At 37.6% G+C, this 20,430-nt stretch overlaps 1 protein-coding gene across 2 annotated transcripts in view; it reads left to right on the top strand.

Annotated features, from left to right (window-relative positions):
* Positions 1–20,430, top strand: part of LOC139118965 (ubiquitin carboxyl-terminal hydrolase 9X-like) — a 71,963-nt gene that overhangs the window by 13,977 nt on the left and 37,556 nt on the right. For both annotated transcript variants that reach the window (XM_070682561.1, XM_070682562.1), the window contains exons 4-32: positions 1,660–1,772; positions 2,608–2,720; positions 3,199–3,253; positions 3,527–3,577; positions 4,064–4,179; positions 4,741–4,807; positions 5,229–5,327; positions 5,822–5,907; positions 6,521–6,659; positions 7,595–7,657; positions 8,330–8,419; positions 8,909–9,013; positions 9,653–9,859; positions 11,193–11,309; positions 12,016–12,166; positions 12,698–12,837; positions 13,047–13,118; positions 13,342–13,445; positions 13,851–14,061; positions 14,614–14,825; positions 15,248–15,376; positions 15,705–15,816; positions 16,205–16,342; positions 17,145–17,268; positions 17,855–17,985; positions 18,202–18,264; positions 18,921–19,012; positions 19,621–19,864; positions 20,262–20,387. In XM_070682561.1, coding sequence (XP_070538662.1) covers positions 1,660–1,772; positions 2,608–2,720; positions 3,199–3,253; positions 3,527–3,577; positions 4,064–4,179; positions 4,741–4,807; positions 5,229–5,327; positions 5,822–5,907; positions 6,521–6,659; positions 7,595–7,657; positions 8,330–8,419; positions 8,909–9,013; positions 9,653–9,859; positions 11,193–11,309; positions 12,016–12,166; positions 12,698–12,837; positions 13,047–13,118; positions 13,342–13,445; positions 13,851–14,061; positions 14,614–14,825; positions 15,248–15,376; positions 15,705–15,816; positions 16,205–16,342; positions 17,145–17,268; positions 17,855–17,985; positions 18,202–18,264; positions 18,921–19,012; positions 19,621–19,864; positions 20,262–20,387 — 3,470 coding nt within the window. The remainder of the gene's footprint in view (positions 1–1,659; positions 1,773–2,607; positions 2,721–3,198; positions 3,254–3,526; positions 3,578–4,063; positions 4,180–4,740; positions 4,808–5,228; positions 5,328–5,821; positions 5,908–6,520; positions 6,660–7,594; positions 7,658–8,329; positions 8,420–8,908; positions 9,014–9,652; positions 9,860–11,192; positions 11,310–12,015; positions 12,167–12,697; positions 12,838–13,046; positions 13,119–13,341; positions 13,446–13,850; positions 14,062–14,613; positions 14,826–15,247; positions 15,377–15,704; positions 15,817–16,204; positions 16,343–17,144; positions 17,269–17,854; positions 17,986–18,201; positions 18,265–18,920; positions 19,013–19,620; positions 19,865–20,261; positions 20,388–20,430) is intronic.

Consider the following 20,430-nt stretch of genomic DNA (forward strand, 5'->3'; position numbering starts at 1 on the left):
TGAGTGTATTTCATGAAATGTTAACAGTATTGACATGAATTTTTAAAACATTACTGAGTTGTGTTTTATTGAGGTTTTTACAGGCGTATGTGCTGCTTTTTGTGTGAATTGTGATGATCTCAAATCAAGGCAATTTCTCACCTCTTCAGTGTGTCCAAATGGACAGCTAATCCTTCCATGGCAGATATTTTTGATTTGTTTTGAATGAAACAGGAGCTTTCATCACAGTTATGTTAATCAAAATCAATTCTAAAGGTTGGCAAGAATTCCAGTGCTGTTGCAAACCTTAGTTGCCAAATTTTAAACCATGATTCATCTCTGTAATGTCCAGTCACTTTGATTCACGTTATCAATATTGCTTCCTCATTAAGGAATTATCATTACTAATTGATTGACCTCGTTGTGATCACTACTGCCTTTATTCACTCTTCAAACATCTTGAATTTTTATCTCTGCATTTTTCGCTTTTACGTTTCTGTCAAGATACTTGCTACTCACAATTAGCTGGATTTGACAAAGGGCAACAATAAACAATGCAAATTAATTTTATTACGATGTCACAGTCTAACAAAGTCTGATGCATATTGCGCCAGTTCATGGCTGAAGCGCAGAGTTGCAAAATCGAACCAAACAATGTAATGTACTAAAGTCGTGAATTTTGACATTTGTATGTATTTATACAGTGTGTTTAATACACGTGTAAGTATGATCGCAAAGTTAAACAAAAAAGGACTTTTATTATGTAAATGCATTGTGGACCCACTTTAAGCCAGGCATTTTGATATCACTTATATGTAGTGTACAGCCCTGTGGCCACCTGTTACTGTCCACCCACTGGGCGGCTGTAATCACCTGCCGTGACTGTAGTCTGCAGAGAGGAATTGTTTTCATGTTAATGATGATAAGGCTCCATAGATCAAGCCTCCCAGGCTTTATGTGATAAATCACCGAGCTGTACACCCCGATCTGAAACATGAAAACTCACTCAGCACGTAAACCAGGCAAATGCAGTCTACAGACTCTGCATAAGATCTTTCCTTGGTTTTGATAGATGAGTTGATGTACTTGAGGTCAACACAGTATATGTCATGAGATGATTGATGTTATGCCCAGCAGGAGAAGAGCTAAGTTGCTTTTCTTACTTGAAGCACTTTCAGGAGTACAGGCCTCTAAGAGAAAAAAATTTTATATTGTCAGTCTTCGACTGCAGGTATAGACGAATACTTGTCAGTCGAGATGTCAGTTTTTTGCTACCAGGGATATAACTTGTAAAAGCTGATGTTCAACATCAGTAAGCATGTGTTCATGTCAATGTGCCAACCAACTCTCAAAAGAGGGGTAGCTCAATTTACATAATAATGCATAATTTGCATGTTCTTTTTTGTTGTGAAAATGTATTCTTTTATATGATTATAAACATGAATAAATTGCTTGATAAACAGAGAGGTCACCCGCCCCTCAAAATCCATTCAAACCCCTTGTGGAGAACCCTGGCTCTTCAAAACAGGAATAATTAGATCCCAAGTTCAATAACTATCCTGCGACTAATAAAAGCCTGTACGTGTCTGTTTGTCAAATTGTTTTCATCCAGAGAAGGTCTGATTTGAATTTGATGATTGAGTTTTCATGAAAGTCCTGTAAATATATCCTGTCTTGCAGGCCTGGACATCAGAAGTGAAGCGTGTCAGAGGTTTTTCCGGGACGGCCTGACTACATCATTTACAAAAATACTAACTGATGAAGCGGTCAGTGGATGGAAATTTGAAATTCATGTGAGTGATATTTGTAATAATAGTTGTCATACTTCAATTTTGTAGCCTGTTGTGTGGTTTGAAATTTTGTGGCTGGAATCATAATTTGTGAAGAAGTGTACTCGTGGTGTCACAATTCCCAGTGTGCTCCATATTGTGACTGCAGAATGTATATATGATATTTGGACTTGTGCTACCACAATGCTTTATCCTGTGTATTGTCACTGCAGAGTGTAAGTATAATACTCCGACTTGCGCTGCCACAATTCCAGTGTGCTTTGTGCTGTCACGGCAGAGTGTCTATATGAATCTGATATTTGGACTTGTGCTGCCACAATGCCAGTATGCTGTGTATTGTCACTGCAGAGTGTATGTATAATACTCCGACTTGTGCTGCCAAAATGCCAGTGCTCCGACCTGTCACTGCAGAGTGCATATATGATATTTTGACTTGTGCTGCAACAATGCCAATAAAATCTGTATCATGACTACAGAGTATGTATACTTGGACTTGTGATGTCAAAATTCCAGTGTGCTCCGTATTGTCACTGCAGAGTGTATATATGATATTTGGACTTGTTCTGCAACAATTCCAGTAAAATCTGTTTCGTAACTGTAGAGTGTTCTCGGACTCATGCTGCCATAATTCCAGTGTGCTCCGTGCTTTCACTGCAGAGTGTATATACACTACTGATGGAACAAGGATGAGTCAATGTCGTGTTATTCTTAGACTTGTTAATGAATTCAATTACAACTGAACATCAGGGGCTATTGATCTTCAGTAGGCTAATTTTCATTCATTTATTATGTGATAATTACATGATGACAATGTCTGTTTTACGTTGTCACTTTACAGCGGTGTATCATGAGGAATGCAGAAAGGCTGATAGAGCTCTGTGTTACTAAACTTTCTCAAGACTGGATGCCGTTGTTGGATCTCCTGGCCATGGCTCTCAATCCTCTTTCAAAGTGAGTTTTTTCAGTGTTTTTGTAAAGTGTGCGGTACCCTGTTAGATCTTACCAGGGTTCCCAAGTCATGGCAACCAGGGTTCCCTTTAGTGTATCAAAATCATATCACAGAACAACAGATATATGACCGGGGTTTCCAAACTATTGACCTGTGTACATACCTAAGAATTGTAAATTAATTTAAACGTTCTGTTCCACATTCTGTACATACCTGTGGCTTTTCGTTTAGTCAAAGAGTGTATTCATTTAACCCTTTGAGCGCCAAAGTCAGTTTTTTTGTCACCAGTCAATTTTTTTCAGACTTTTGCCAAAATTTTGATTGAAAACTGGAGCCAATGAAATATGATATTCATTTGGTCCAAAATTACCAATATATTACTAAAAAATTCATAAAAATTGGTAAAATGTTGCACCTAAATTTTGTTGGGAAAAATTATTGCACTCAAAGGGTTAAATTCTGATGTTTGTTTTCTTGCAGATTCCATATTTACAATGGCACAAGGCCATCAGAAACTGTTCCTGCTGGTGCCCAGGTAAGGATACACCTCTCAGCAAACGGATTGTAAAAGACTGATTCAAAGACTCAGTATTATTTTCAGATTCTATTGGTCCTTGATGTTACATTTTCTTGAACGCAGAAAAGATTTGTAGTTGAATTGACAATTTATTAACACATGAAACAGTTTTGTCGAATATTTTTCAGATCAAGTATGGTTGCATCCCATTAAAAGCTGTACTTCAGTGCCAGCAAGTTATTCTGTGTAGAATGTTAGGAAAATTTTGTAATACTGTTCATCTTTTTCCAGATGACTGATGATGAAACCTATGCCAGGCCTCCAGATGCTAGAACACCGAAGGTATGAAATGTGTTCTCTTCTGCTTATGTGTCCACTTCCTCAGATGCTCTTTTGTATGTTGGTGAAAGTCTTCAACATGACTAGAAACACTTGCCTTGAGAAATAAGGGAAAGCCAGTTGTTTTCCACCACATCCTGGTGTGAGCCAAAATTCCATACAAGAAGATTTACGGTTTTGAAGCACACCCCGATTTATCATAATTTTGGAATGCTGTCCTACTCTGTAGCGTGTTGGTGAAATCTTCTGAACTTATTTTTGTTGAGTATAAAAAGAAAATTGAAATTTTTAACATTGAGTATAAAAGGAAATTTTAAACCTCTGGTAGCTTTCTTTTTTTCCCTTTTAAATCAACTTATTTGGGATTGATTTGTACAGTATGTGATGAAATGCTGTTCAGTGAATGTTTTAACAACGTTTATATACTTTGTTTTGCATAGGATTGACATGTTCATGACAGTGTTTCAATTCATACTTTGCTTTACAAAGGGTTGGCTGGTGGACCTGATAAACAGGTTTGGTTCATTGGGTGGTTTCCAGATACTGCAAGAAAGGTTTCTGACTGGACCAGCCTTGAATGTGCCAATTATTGCCGCTCTGATCAGGTGAGAACAGGAAGCGTGTGTTCAGGCAAATTGTGAAATGAGACAGCCAAATGTGGTAATTAGGGTAGTTTGCTCCTCAAAAATGAAAGATTTGAACTATTGCTCAAACTTTTCTCAAGCCTTTCAACCATTCTCTTTTAAAATCAAGAATGTAAATTAGGGGTCACCCTGCATATTTTGGTACTAGAGAAACAAATTACACAATATTTACTTTACCAATTTTTGAAATTCAAAATGGCCGCCATCCTTGTGTTATCACTGTGGGAGGAAAATAAAATTCCCGATATTCACAAAACTGAGCTGGTAAAAAGCGGAGGAAAATAAAATTCCCGATATTCACAAAACTGAGCCGGTGAAAAGTGTATCTGTCCACAAGGCGCATTCTACCTTACCTGTAATGATATCTTGAGATGCTCTGGTAATGTTTGTGGAAATAAGTATTGCGTGTGTTCTAAGTATGAATTCCAAGTAAGGGTGTAAATTATAGCCTGATTGATATTTAGTTTTCAGCTTGTCCAAGTGAATTACTTGATGTCTCTTGCAATTTCTTTTGTCTTTCAGACCATGGGGACAGTGCTATGAACTACTGACTGCACACACTGTACAGAAACACTTTATGCCCATCATTGTAAGTAGCTGTACTCATTCTTTCACTGTGAGCAAAACTGGAAATGATCTTTCTTTCACATTTACAACAGGACAATGTCTGTGTGTGATTGTGATTTGTACACACTGTTAGTGCTTCGTTCGAAGCAGTCCGAAGGCGGCTTCAAGCTGTGATGAAAAATTTTTAAAAGCTGACTGGAAAACTTTGGTTGTAGCATTCATTCATTATTTGCAGTATTCTACAATTGTGACTGCAGTGCTCCAGAAATGTTCAACTTTGAAAAAAGTGACTTTCATTGTGAAGTGTAAACAAAAACTTGAGTGTCATTTATCAAAATTTTGCATGCAATGGGTAGAATCTAGTTAGTTATGTGTGTGTGTCGCACATTAATATTGTTATGTAGTAACAGGCTTGTGCCATCTCTTGATATTATTTTACACAGGAAAAGGTACCAGGGTTTCTTGATAATTTGACAGACGATGAACTGAAAAAGGAAGCTAAGAATGAAGCAAAGAATGATGCTCTGTCAGCCATTATCAAGGTTAGTAGTGGCATTTACCAGGTGATCGGAAATGTTTTCATAATTTTATACCTGTTTTGGCTTTCAAGAAATCTGACTTCATGTTGAGGCCACAGCAGAATAGCCATAACAAACACATATCAAAAATAATGTTACTTCTAAACAAAGCTTGTCTTTGAAGGAATAAAGAGAGATACGTTATCAAGTGTTATTAGTATTACAAGTCTTATAGCATTCTCAAAACAGTGTGTGTTATTCCTTGAAGCAATTATATCATCCCATGAGAGTTTTACTGATCCAAACTGTTCCAACTAGAGAATAATTTAGTCTGTACATATTGTCTAATACCAAAATAAGATCAGTGTTTTTATAGATCACAAACTGGCCATTAGCGGACTGTCCACAAATACCAAAGATGTTACACTTTTCAGACTCAGTGTGATTATATCAGCAGTTTATGGACGCACAGCAGAATGTCATCAGATAATGATCTTTGCTTGTCTGCTCTCCATCAGGCACTGAAATATTTAGCATCAAGGATACCAGAACAAGAGGAAAAAGTCAAGAATTTAGAAATGTTTAGGTTAAAGATGATTTTAAGGTAAGCCAGGTATTTTTAAAATATGCAAACGTTATGTTGATAACATGACTACTAGCTGTCGAGAGATGTTGTTTTGGGGGACATCTGTCCTTGATGTGATGTCTTCTTACCGATGTCTGTAACTAAGGGAAGAAATATTTAGTTGCTTTCTTTACGCTCTGAATCAAAATTTTTATCAAATTCAGGCAAATTTTATTTCATATAAAGCATGTGTTATGTTACCACGAAAGTATTCATGAGTATCGTGGGTTTAATTTCGCCATATTTGCCAGTAGATAAATTTGCTAAATTTAATCCGAGAGAAAATGTGAAATAGCAATGGGTCCAAACACTTTCCTATTTGTAAATCAGCAAACATGCCTCTATGTCAAAATTGATTCTGAAGGTGAATGCGTACTCTGTTCAAAATTCAGATTTAACGTAATCATGGACTGGAAGAGGTCAATTGACTATCCTCTCATTACGAGCATCAAGCATATTGCCATGAGAATGTAATATGGAGTTTTTATGCTGCAGTTGTATGATTAGTTTCAGTGCATAGGCAAATGAGGATGTAAATGTTATAGTGAATGATTGATATGTTTATTTAAGTCATACTTCTTTATTTCCCCAGGCTTTTACAAATCTCATCTTTTAATGGCAAAATGAACGCACTGAATGAAGTCAACAAGGTAATAGCCAGCGTGTCCTACTACACTCACCGACACAGTGGAGTTGAAGAGGAGGACTGGCTGACTGCTGAAAGAATGGCTGTAAGTAGAGTCCACCAACCTGTCGACCCTAATTCCCTGTGGACCGGTCTGTACTAACCAGTGATAACAACGGTTTTGGGCCAAACCATAGCGTTGAAAGGGTTAATCCGTGATAATCTTCTTTCAAGATGTTTACCCTTCACTAAATAACAGATTGAGCCACCGTCCACAAGTTCCATACAGGTTGAATAGTCAGGGCCCATTACTATCCTGACTTTGGTAGTTGTTTAACTTTAACTATCATGTTTTAGAGATGTCTTAGATATAGAAAAGATGTTTAAAGAGTTCTACTTGCTTAAAAAAATATATCAAGTTAAAATGTCTGCTGCAAATAAACATTGTAGGGCTGACTGGGTAATGTATAAGACCTGCCATTGAGTTCAGTAGTATGGTTATAATACAGGAGAAGAAGATTACTGGTGTAATAGACAGGAAACTAGTTGGAAATTGCCTATTATGTATAAAATTATCGTAATATCAGATCTGTGAACAATCCTAAGGGTAGCATTAGCTGTAGCCTTGGTTCAGTACTCGCTCGGTGATGCACGTTATAATTATCAATTTACCAAATGTCAAGGGATTAAGCAGTGCCGTAGCATACTCCCTTTATCTGTGTCAGTCTGTGGTAAGAGTAATTCATGGATAGATCACTGTGATGAGACTGATAACAGTGAATGATTATGACATTGTTTCTGTGGAGAATTTTAAACAGCCCGTAGAGTAGAGGAAATCATTAACTTTTCATAAATTATATTCTGCATTTGCGTCATTCTGAAATTAATGTTATTCACAGTCCTTTTCAGGCGGGTAACTAATCCAAAAAGTGTCTGTTTAGTTTAGGATCTTGTTTAAGCAGTGATATTAAAATTGTCTAGGGATCTTTACAGGTGTATGTACTTAATTTGTTATCACTCATGTAAAATTCTTCCACACAGGAATGGATCCAGCAAAACAATGTGTTGTCAATTGTGCTACGGGACAGCCTCCACCAGCCTCAGGTAAGCATCATTGTGTATAAAGCTGTAGATTTGTTTTTGCTTATCCTAAATTTTGGTTCCATTGCTCATACTTACTATATTCAATTTTCAGTAATTTGTGTATAATATATGAAGAAGTTAAGAGTTGACAGCCAGGGAACCGTTGTTAACCCTTTCACCCCCAGTTCCCTGTATACAGATCCACAACTTAACCATAGAAAACAATGGATTTTGGACAAACCATGGTGGTGAAAGGGTTAAGGTAGAATATGCATAGGGGATAGATATTCGGATTCTCAAAATTTTACAATATTCTCTTTTTCCTAGCACTAATGAAGGTTCATTTTGAAGCTTATGGTGTAAACAGAGTTTTCACCAGCTCAGTTTGTGAAAATCAGGAATGTTATCTCTATCCCCCAAAGAGATAACACAGGGATGGCAGCCATTTTGAATTTCAAATGTTGGTAAATGTTGGGTCATTTGTTTCTTTAGTACCAAAATTTGCTCAGTGACCACCAATTTTATTCTTGTTTTGAAAGAGAATGGTTGAAAGTTTGCCAGAGGAAAGTTGAGCAAAAGTTCTTTCATTTTAGAGGCACATGCTGCCTTAATTTTCTTGCCTTTTAACAATTGTATTGATAAATCACTCTTTGTGAAATAGACTTTTCAATATTTGGTGTCCTTGTGTTACAGTATGTAGAGAAACTAGAGAAAATTCTGAGGTTTGTGATCAAAGAAAAGGCACTGACGATGGAAGATTTGGATAACATATGGGCAGCACAGGTGAGAAATAGAACCAGCTTTTCTTCTAACCAAATAGAAAAGTATGGACATTGAAAATGATTCACTTGTGGTTGGTTAGCAATACCGAAACAAAATTGCTGTGAATATTAACCTTTTGAGCACCAAAGTCAATTTTTGTTGCCTTTATAGAATAAATCCCAGTCAATTTTTTTCAGATTTTTACCAAAATTTTGATAGAAAGCTATAGCTTATGAAGTGTGATGTCCATTTGGTCCAAAATTATCAAAAAAATTACGGTAAATTCATAGAAAGTGGTAAAATGTTGCACTAAAATTTGGTAGGGGAAAAATTACAGCACTCAAAGGGTGAATTTGGCAAACTTACCTCTTAAATGTTGTAAAAATTTTCATCTGCGAAAGGTGTAGACCCACATTTTACAAGTTTTACTTCAATGCTTTGAATATATTCACAATCGTGACATGGGTGAAATTTAGGTGATAACTTTGCATGTCAAACATTATTTTGTAGGCTGGAAAACATGAAGCTATCGTGAAGAATGTCCATGATCTACTGGCAAAGCTGGCTTGGGATTTCTCACCAGATCAGCTGGACCATCTCTTTGAATGTTTCCAGGTATCTACTCTCATGTTGTTTTGCATGTAGTCTCTATGTGACCAGAATGTAGAGGAATCTGTTGCTGAGTGTGCATGGATTCACATACAGCCATTGAATTCCTGCATGTCACCTGGATGATGTCATAGTTTTGATTGCATGTGATGTCATAGTTTTGATTTCACATGATGTCATAGTTTTGTATGATGTCATATTGTAGTTTTGATATGACAAAAGTCAGCCAGCAGTCAGACTTGAATTAGGGTGATATATTATGCATTTTGCAATACGGCGTCTTAGAGTGACTGTTTCCACACGTTCATTCGTTGCCCCACAAAAAAGGGTGTGATTTGAATAGCTCCTACAGGATTGTTCAGTGACAGACAGTCTTGAAATTTCATGACAAATCTAATACGTCAAAGAGTGATTTTGTGCAGTCAGTGCTGTTCATGTGCCTTAGCAGAGTTCAATATAGTTGTGATAAACAAGTGTGGCTTTCATAGGGGTTCAGCATGTACAATTTTAATATATTCCTCTAAGTGTTTGTGATAACCTTTGACCCTTGTTGACCTTAGCTGTTTGTCCACATCCCGGGGTAAAATTTACTATGGTTCTCCTGTGCAGTGCTGACTTGCTTTCAATGTCTGTGCTTCTTAACAGGAAAGCTGGCAGCACGCAAGCAAGAAGCAGAGAGAGAAACTACTGGAGCTGATCAGGCGTCTTGCAGAGGATGACAAAGATGGCGTGATGGCTCACAAAGTCCTGGGTCTGTTGTGGAATTTAGCCCATAGTGATGATGTCCCTACAGACATTATGGACCAGGCACTGAGTGCTCACATCAAAATTCTGGACTACAGCTGCTCCCAGGTAAGTCATTTCAGTTAAGGCCGTATACATACATCACAGTTAGTGAGGCTACCCACAATTCCCCTTGATTTGTTCACTCAGATATTTTTTGCTAAAGACTCTTTCAATTTTATCAGTTTCTTAACAATTTTTAACATACAATTTAAGTTCAGGATTATTTGTTAAAACTATGTTCCAAAATTATTGATTATGTTTAAAATTCAAGAGTAAATTGAATGAGAAGTCGATGTTTGGAGGTGCTAAAAATTGCACACTTGTCAAGATAAAGTTATCAGCAACTAAGATGGTCTCGTCATACCACCTGTCGGACATGCAAATTTCCTTTGTTACAAACATTAAAAAAAATCAATACCCTTTCTTTTCCCAACACAGATGCAACTTATTCCCTTAATTTCCTTGAAAATATTGTGTATGGCTGTCAAAAATTTATGTCGACAAAATTACAAAATTGCTATCTCCTCTGCGGAAAAGTGGTTGATCTTCTCATTATTCACAATGGGAAATCAGAAAATTATGATTATCAGAACTATGTTGCCAGAATTTTGAAATATGGACCGAGTTGTTCTATGTACAGAAGAAATTTGCTTCAGTTCAGTGAGTGATCTCCGTGTGTACAGATCATGGAGAATTGTTGGTAGCCTCACTTACTGTGCCCATGGTTTGCACCAGGTGAGAGGTTACAAAGTTGAGGATATATAAAAATATCAATGGTTTATGTAAACACTTTGGGAAGGTAGAGGTTATAATAAGCCATTGCATTTGCACAGACTATGTCCTTGTGAAGAGGATGTTATTTTAGAAGTCCCACTGTCAATGCAAGTTATAATTTGACTCTTCAGTTGAATTGTTCCTGTCAATTTCCCTACTGATACTGGTGTTGGTATTTTTCTGACAGAACAGAAGCTGTAATTTCCAAATTAATGTGACACATGCATTATGCTACTTATTTGCTCTAATCATACAGTTCAATGGTTCAAATCAGATCAGATGTAAGGCTAAATGTCCACTATTCAATGTTCATTTACCCTTTGAACCTTGACCTATTGGTGACCTGCAGAGAATCACTTCTGAACTCGGCTGAAAGAGTTACATATAAATGCCCTTGACATTGCTGTGATGGTACATGGCATCTTGTCGCCAGCTTTGCTTTGAATTTGGTCAGCCAATTCATTCGTGTAATTTGTCTCATCCACAAATGCAGGCACTCGTTGTAAAAATAATCTTCATTGTGTGGACCCTATTCTGAATACCATATGCATTCGATGAAACTTTCAAAAATTTATTCCTTCACAATGTTGTTGATATGACACTTACTTGTGATCTCGTACTCCAGGATCGGGATGCTCAGAAGACTCACTGGATTGACCGGTTTGTGGAAGAGTTGCGGAATGACAAGTGGGTCATACCGGCATTGAAACAAATCCGGGAAATCTGCCAATTATTTCCTGAGGTAACTTTTCTCGATGACTCATGATGTTCACACTTTACATGAAGTAAAGTTAGATATAAAGATACTTTTAAGAGGAGGACATTTTGCAGAGCCTGTTTTATTGTAGGGTAAAAAAAAAACAATTTTACTGAGGCGATTAGGATATTCAAAGGAAAAATAACTTGTAACTTTTGTAGCACTACAACTTAATAGGTACATGTAGGTATATTTATTATCGTAAACTGAACAGCCAAACTTCTAATATCTTTGGTTTTATAATCCTTTTGAAAAAAATCTAATGTCCACGGCAACAAAAAACAACAAACTTGTCCAACATTTAAAGAAATGGGCATTCTCTTAACAGAATGTTTGAAAAACTGAATTATTTATTTATACTCTACCAGAATTTTTCGGTGTGTACTTTTTGGGGTATTTAAAAGAGCAAAAAGCAGCAATGTTACTTCCCAGTGGCTTACTTGAGTGAATGAAGTCACTGATAACACATTTTCAGTGATTTAAGTAACATGCATTACATTGTGTTTCTTTCAAAGCAGATGATAGAAGTGCGTGTCTTTGAAAATGTACAAAAAATCCGTCAGAGGATGTGCAATATGCTTTCCCATTCCACGCATTGCTGATTTACAGGGTACAAGCAAGATTGAAACAAAGTCTGTAGTGTTGTGTTGTGCAATATGATTATCATGTAAATGTTCTTCTGTGTTCACAGGCACCCCAGAATTACAGCCACACACAGCGCAGTCCCCATGCCCATTACAGACATGACGTCATCAATATGTTACAACAGAGCCATTCCCTGGTCACCCTTGTTGCAGAGAATCTGTCCAATTATATGGCTACAGCTAGACAAATTGCCAAAGGTAAGTAGCAACATCTGTAGAGATCCTGCTTGATCTGAAATATCAACAAAAAAATGTTTGAAATGTTGGATTGTATGAGTTTCTGACATTGTAGTGAATACTGACATCAGCTATCCCATACCACAAGTACGATACGCACATGTAAGGTTCCAAGGGGCACTGCTGTCCAACCCATCTCTGATTGATGTTGTACAAATGGTGTGATTTTTACACGCGTGTCTTAGCATTCCTGTTTCTGGTGACATAAAACTCCTCCAATTTCCCGGTGGAAATGTCCATCTTTGACGTAAAAGACAAAGGGATTTCACCAACATTGGTGTTCGAAAGGCTAAGTTAACTGAGTATTTGGTCAAAGACAGGCAGAGACCATCATTTCAATCTATTTATCATCGTATATTTTCAGAACATCCTGACTATGACCCCATCCTTTGCAGATTTTCTATCTATTTATCCCTGTATATTTTCAAATCACCCTGACTATCACCCGATTATTGCCAGATTTTCAATGTATTTATCCCTGTGTATTTTCAGAACACCCTGACTATGACCCCACAGATGTACTACCAGGTATTCGGTACAGCCATGTACAACAAGTTCAAGAGAGACTCAGCTTTCTCAGGTTTTTACTGAAGGATGGCCAGCTTTGGTTGTGTGCACCCCAGGCCAAACAGGTAAATGTGTTACACTGTGTATGCACATCTACTTTTCGGCATGTAAAGCTACACGTACGAATTTTAAAATATTTGAAAGTGGTTTTCCCCACGTATCATGCAATCTTTCTTCCCGCGTCTTTATGAAGAATTTTGACTTCATTTCACATGAATGAACATCTATGGAAATGGGAAGTGCTCACATAATTTTTTTCCATTTTACCCTGCAGATATGGATGTGCATAGCAGAGAATTCAGTGTATGTCAACGATAGAGAAGCTTGTTTCAAATGGTTTTCAAAGGTAAGTACGGGGGGAAGGGGGGGAGAGAGAGAGAGAGAGAGAGATACTGATTTTTAATCAAAGTCAATTCTTTACTATTTCACAGGTAAACTCATTAGAGATACTTCTACTTTCTGAAAAAACTCCGTCATTTTTCATCATATGACTTCATCAGTGAATCAAATCTTAAAGCATACCAAGGAAAATTGTGTTGAATTGATGTATCCTTTTTCTGTCTTTGCAGTTGATGGGTGATGAACCAGACTTAGATCCAGATATCAATAGAGATTTCTTTGAAAATAATATTCTTCAACTAGACCCTTCCCTTCTCACAGAAAATGGTATCAAGTAAGTGCAATCCAACACGCCTATCCTGGCAGAGATAGTCTCGTAAAAGGAGGTGAAAAAAACGCAATTGGCTAGTACCCTGTTTTGATTTAGTTCAGAAAAATTTTGATATTTTCAATTACAGCAGTGTAGAGTAGATGACATATTTAATAATAACTAACATGAACTGAGATACTTTTTTTCCTTGCTGTGCTGGTATGCATGTTCAGTTATTGCACAAAAAACATCCAGAAAAAATACCATGCTACAGCAATATTAGAAATGAACTGAAATTATGGTCTGAGGGTACCAAATTGCCAATGATCACAGATTTGATTATGTGAAAAAAGTTTGTCAAATGCTGTGTGCAACAATCGACCTGTCTGAAATGACTAAGTGCAACTATCTCTTTGTCTTGCCTTTCAGATGTTTTGATAGGTTTTTTAAAGCAGTCAATTCTAAGGAAGGCAAACTTATACCAAAGAGAAGATCCTACATGATGGATGACCTAGAACTCATAGGATTAGATTATTTATGGAGAGTTATATTGTATGCTTCAGAAGACATTGCATCTAGGGCTATTGAATTATTAAAAGAAACTTACACTAACTTGGGACCACGGTTACAGGCCAACCAGGTAGGAATGGTAGATTTCTACATGCCAGTATTCATGATTCACACAGTTGCATTTGCAGAATTACAGTAAACTTAGTAATTGACCTCTTGACCACCACAATTTTGCAAAATTGCTCTACCACTCGTACTGTGAACACCTCTGGGATATCACAGGAATATTCCGGCATTCAGGGTGCATAGGAATTTGTTATTCCGGAAATTCGTAGCAGTCAAAGTGGTCAAGGGGTTAAGGGAAGTTGACAGAGAAAAATTACTGTAATTTAAAGTTGCTGTACAGAATGTGTGACCTGATAGATACAGTGTGTGTGTGTGTGTGTGTGTGTGTGTGTGTGTGTGTGTGTGTGTGTGTGTGTGTGTGCGTGCATGCGTGCGCACGCGTGCGTGTCTGTGTGTCTGTATGTTTATGTTATGTATATGTGTATGTATTTGATTTCTTATTCAAAAAATTAATTGCTGTGTAATGTCTGACAATAATGTGGAGTAGACATTTCAGTGATACTTCATGATGATAAGAATATGCTTATAAGTTTCATGGTGTTTGTCTTCACCACAGGTTGAAATCCATGAAGACTTCATCCAGTCGTGCATGGACCGTTTGAAAGCTGCCTACGACACCATCACCGTACTGGAGAAGGACAAGGACTCGCAGAACAGAGTGCGACAAGAGACAGTGCGTATGACACGGGTACTGACCGTCCTGAGGGAGTACATCAGTGAGTGTGATGGGGACTACAATGAAGAAAGAACCATTCTACCAATGGCAAGGTAAATCAAGGGTTGTTTTATATCAAAGCTAATGTAACTTATTTGAGAATCATCACAACATCATCGCATTCATTTGTGGAAAGTGATATGAGTAATTAAGTATGAAAATCTGATGATAATGACTGGTTATCAGTGTCACTATTAATGGTGGCAATGTTACATAGTTATATCGGTCAGATCAAGCTCTTTGTAATGTTATTCATGTTTATGTAATATTTGGGTATTCCTCGTTGTAAAAATATTCATGTTACCCAAACCTGAGATTCACATTGTTTCCAGTACTGTCACTCAAGACTCAGTTGTGCTTTCATTATCACTGTAGCCATGTGTGTTCTGCTAATTTTTGACGGTGTTTTTGTTATGTCTGCTTTGAAACACTATGAAGGAACTCCTTATGTTATACACTATGTCTTTTTGTACAGGGCATTCCGCGGCAAGCATGTGAGTTTGCTGGTGAGATTTCCCAACCAGGGCAGACAAGTAGATGATCTGAGTGTGTGGTCGCACACCAATGAATCATTAGCAGCTGTTAGGAGACATATCTTACAAAGGTAAGGCCCTGACACGTGTAGGTTCATACAAATAGATAGAGACAAATATGTAGACAAATATGCATGCGCATGCGTGCTGTACCAAATACAGACACATGTGTATATTTACACTCCTGTAGACACCGTTCTAAAATAACATACAGATGGGTTTCTGTTACTGTAGTGGGGAGTTTTCATCAAAGATTTCAGTCCCTTGAACTATTAAATTTGGGAAAGTCCTCTTTGCTGTATCGTGACCAGCTGAAAGTCATTTTCACTGTATTCATGTGTCAGCCAGCATTATGGTAAGTCAGGGTTATACCGCCCATAGCATTGGTTTATATTACAGGCTAAAGTGTAACCCAGCCACAACTAAGCTGGATTTGTATGTGAATGGTGAGATCTTGGATCAAGCTGAGGACAAAAGACTAGTTGGACAAGTTCCTCTTCGGGATAAAACGGTGAGTATCAAGGAGTGGCCCTCCCTATAGCAGGTTGTGAAGGGAGATTAAATTTGAGTCACTTTAGCATATTATTGGTATAATTTGGTATACAGATGTGCTTTTCCTGAAATAAAGTAATAAGGAATAATGATTCGTAAAAATTATGTAACATCAAAGAATACTAGACCAGTGGTATGTTTTCAAACCACAATCATCAGCAATCTGTGCAACAGCAATAAGTAGCAGTGAAAAATCACCTGTTTTACTGTAACTTGCCTCAGGAGAGTGTGCAAGTGTTGGGAAAACATTCATTGAATGTGTCAAAGGATTTCATGAAGAGGGAAGTTTCTTCTTGATAACAAATTACATTTTATGTGGAATCTTTATACTTCGTTGTGTCCGCCAGCTCATCACGGCTAAACTATGTCAGATTGGCGCCAATATGCCCTCTTCACCGGACAGTTCGTCCGACTCATCTGCCGGCTCACCACACAACCCCTACGATGGCCCTAACATTGAAGCAGAGTCCTGCCTCCCTGGTGTGGTGAGTTCACATCTCTATCCATCTTCCCAGATGATGCCGTTACTGTAGTCACTTGTGTTTCCTTCGATTTACATCTCTGTACAGAAAAACAGGAAACTTAACACAGAAGGTTTACTGTCACTCCACTGAATGCCCAGGAGCTTCTTGAGACACTATCCAACCCAAGTTGTAATGGAAATCCAACATGCTCCACTCCGAAACACTTACTTACACTTACTTACACTTACAACATTTAATTACTGACTGTTAAGTACCTTTATCTTCGGATATTTGTATATGCCTTCAGGTTCTCTCATATCCATTGCTTTTGTATAAAGGCTGTGTATGTTTTGATAAAATGTACCAGTGAACAAGGAAAACAATCTTCAAAATCATGAGCCTGCAGTTTTATTTTAACAAATCTCTTGTACATGTATGCATTGTTGTGCAGACAAGAAAGTGATATCAGCAATGACACATTTTATACAAGAGCCAGTAGCTGTAACTTTTGATGATTTTATCATTTTTTTGTTTTGTGCGTCAGTTGCAAGTTCTTGTTCTACCCTTGGTTTAACATGTTGGCTGCACTGTTATTGTTTACATTTGAATTCTAGTCCGGACTAGAATTCACTTATCAACAATAACAGTACAGATTTATACACATATATAAGCTGTTGACAAGCCGAATATGGTATATCTCAACATGCTTTGGGGAGTAGAACAAGAAACTGTAGTTGACATTAAAATCAAAAATATTTTAAAAAATCATAATCGTTGTAGTCAGGCTCTGAGAAACAAGCATTTCTCTGTGGTGATATTTCAGTTGATGGCAACCACTCAGCCACGATATGCTCAGTTTCTGTGGCAAGTAGCAGACCTTGGAACCCAGTTAGAAATCCCTGCGCTGCGTGACGGAGCCAGGAGCCTCCTCAAACTTATGCCAGCAGGTATGTACATGATTATGCTTGAGTAATCTTTTCTGAACCCCCTTCAACCACCATGGTTTGTCCCAAACCCTTTGTTATCAGTGTCGAGTGTGGAAATGTTCACAGGGAATTAGGGGTATCAGGTTGCGCCTTTCACCATCAGACTTTGGTGTGTTCCTGTTGTTTTCAGTAGAGTGGTTGAAATAGGGTAACAGGGCTTAAGCAAATAGCTGTAATGCTTTCCATTCTTCTTGCATGAGTAACACTGTTAAGACATAGGGATAAATTTAGTTCCTCTTTAGAAATTTCTGTTCAGGTAGAACACACCTCGAAACTGTGAAAGACTTTAACTTATGCTCAAATTTTTGGTACAGAAACTTTAACCGCTTCCTCTTAAAATTGGGGATAAAAATGAAGGACCACTTTGCAAAACTTGGTACTGCAAACATAAATTACATTTTATTTACGAGAAATTCAATATAGCTGCCATCCCTGTACATCCCTATCCCAACGTGCATTCTACTTCCGTGTGTTGTAGTAATACTTGACTTGAATTGTAATAATGTGCATGCTATAAAAATATTCAATATTTATTGTCTTATTTCAGATTCTCAGTGTGTTGAAAAAATCAAAGCGTTGTGTCTAGACCATGCTAAGCTTGGTGATCAGAGCCTGTCTCCATCCCTTGAATCACTCTTCTTCTGTTCATCCCCATCTCAAGTACTGTATCATTTAGAGGTAAGTCAAAGGATCTGAATTTCAGTGAGAAATCAAGCCCCAAATGTAGAAATCACACAGTAAGCACTGCAGTCTGTTGTTAGTATGATAAGTGCTTTTTTGAAAGAGTTAAACAGAAGTGACTGGTAGCTTATTCTTGACATTTTCCCGTTAAGAAACAAGATTCTAATCAAGTCTGATGTAACTGTATGCCTATTACCGTACTTGTTTCTACAGGTTGTGTACTCCCTTCTCATGCCTGCAAGCCAACCCATTGGAGAAGACGCATTTGAATTTCAGGTAAGCTTTTAGCAGGGAGCTGTGTAGCTTGTAAATATTTATATGATTCATATTCATTGCTCAAAATTTACAGAAAAATTTTGCTTGTGAAATTTTCATTTATTCGTTTAAGATCTAGAAAGCTCAACCAGGAAACATTTGAAGATTAGTGGTTTTAGTGTTCATCCATCTGGTTCAAGGCATTTCCATGTTAACTTCTATTACAGTTGTAAGAGCCTGAAATTGAAAGATGTAAACTTTCGCTCAAGCTTTCCACAAGGAAATTGTACACCATATCCTTTTGAAATCAAGAATAAATTTTTTAATGACACTTGAAAAACATGATGGCCGCTAACCATGCATTCACTTTATGGGAATAATTTAATTTGAGATAGTCAGAAAAATAGCAAGTAATGTCTTTACTCCGTGAGCTTTAAAATAAGCGCCCTAACAAGCAGCAGACCAAACAAGTATTGTTAAAATTTGAGTCTAAATATCTGTACCTTGAGGTGCATTTTACCCTATGCTTCATGTATGCTTCGTGTATGTTTTAGACAGAGTAACTCAAGGGTAATATATGAAAATACAGGAGAAAATTCTATCTAAACTTCTTGTTCAACCCCTCTGCTCAGCAGATCTATACAAAATGATAACTATGGATATTTTGCTATTTACAGTACAATTTTGTCAAGAGTGGTGGTGTCATGTGTGTTCTGAACATGCTGACTAAAAACAACTTCCTGCCAAACACAGACACAGAAACAAGAAGGTAAGAACACTACATACATATGATCCAGTGTGTCCAAACAGTCATCACATGTAGAGTGATGTCCATCCATGAGATGGCCAAACCATGGCCCATTGAATAACAAGTTACAACTACACAGACCTGTCAGATGATACAGGGAAGATCATCAAAGTTGGACAGTTGCCAGTATATGTTACTGCAGTACAAACAACGTGTGTCGATAACAAAGTAGATAAAAAGAATCAAGTCTTTTGAGTGGTTGGATAGAGGTGTCAAATTAGTTATCGAGTCGTTGAGATCTAAACAGAGACTGAAGTTACAGTTCCGTCAGTTACAAATGTCTGAGTGACTGCATTCATTCATTCCACTCACTGTTTATCTGTGTGTCTCACAAAAAAACTGATTGGCATCTGTCTGCATACGTTGTATTTAATTTTGTCTACCCAGAGTGTTGTAACTTCATTTCATCGACTCGATTTTTATGTGTGACAGAAAATCATACGGACAAATCATACAGTGAAATATATGCTAATGCTTCGTATAATTGTCTGTGACAAGAAATGAAGAGAACATAACTGTATTTTGTGTGTGATCAAAGTTTTGATTTTAGTTTTGGCTTTGTGTTTCAGGGCCGCATATCATACAGTTTTGAAGATAGGTAAGTTAATGTTCACTACGGCCGGCTATGCTATCGTAGCAGCTGTAGCCGAGGCCTGCCAGAGTGACAGCAACCACCCTGCGACGCCTGTGTCCGTCAGCACGCACAATCACGCCATCATGTTGCAGCAAGCCCTGCAGACAGTGCCTGACCCGACAGCAGAGTGTATGATGAGAAATGTGGCCATACGACTGGGACAGCAGACTGTTGACGAGGTGAGACTTTCGTATTTATTTATTGTGATGCTGCTTTTGGTGTAGATGTTAGCAGTGTCAGTCATCAGTAGATCTTGGCATAACAAGGGTGAGTCAGGGCAGTGTTGTGAACAACACTATGCATTTTGGACCCTATGTGTCATTTCTTAGCTGTATATAGTCAGTGACAATATAAAATGATGTGTAATCCCTTTTCAAGTTGAAAGCTGTACATGCTGTTTCTTACAGTTGTTGTTTTGGTTCAACACATGCAAGCAGAAAACATACGAACGCTGTGGCCCAAAATGCAAGACATCACTCTTTTTACTCTAATGGCTCACAGATCACTGATATTGTGCTACAAGGTTGTATCAACATCGAAATGTGTCTGATAAAAGATTATGTTTTGATATCACAGGCAAGGCAGACTCTACCTGACATTACTGTTGTGAAAGCTGTACAGAAAATTGCCTGGGCCGCTGGAGGGGGCTCTTTCAACCTGATCCATGCCAGTAACGATGAGATCCACAAAGCGTACGATAGAGTAAGTCACAATCCATGGCTATCAGATCTACCTTGTCAAGCAA

Source organism: Ptychodera flava, chromosome 19 (genome assembly GCF_041260155.1).
Source record: "Ptychodera flava strain L36383 chromosome 19, AS_Pfla_20210202, whole genome shotgun sequence".
NCBI lineage: Eukaryota > Metazoa > Hemichordata > Enteropneusta > Ptychoderidae > Ptychodera > Ptychodera flava.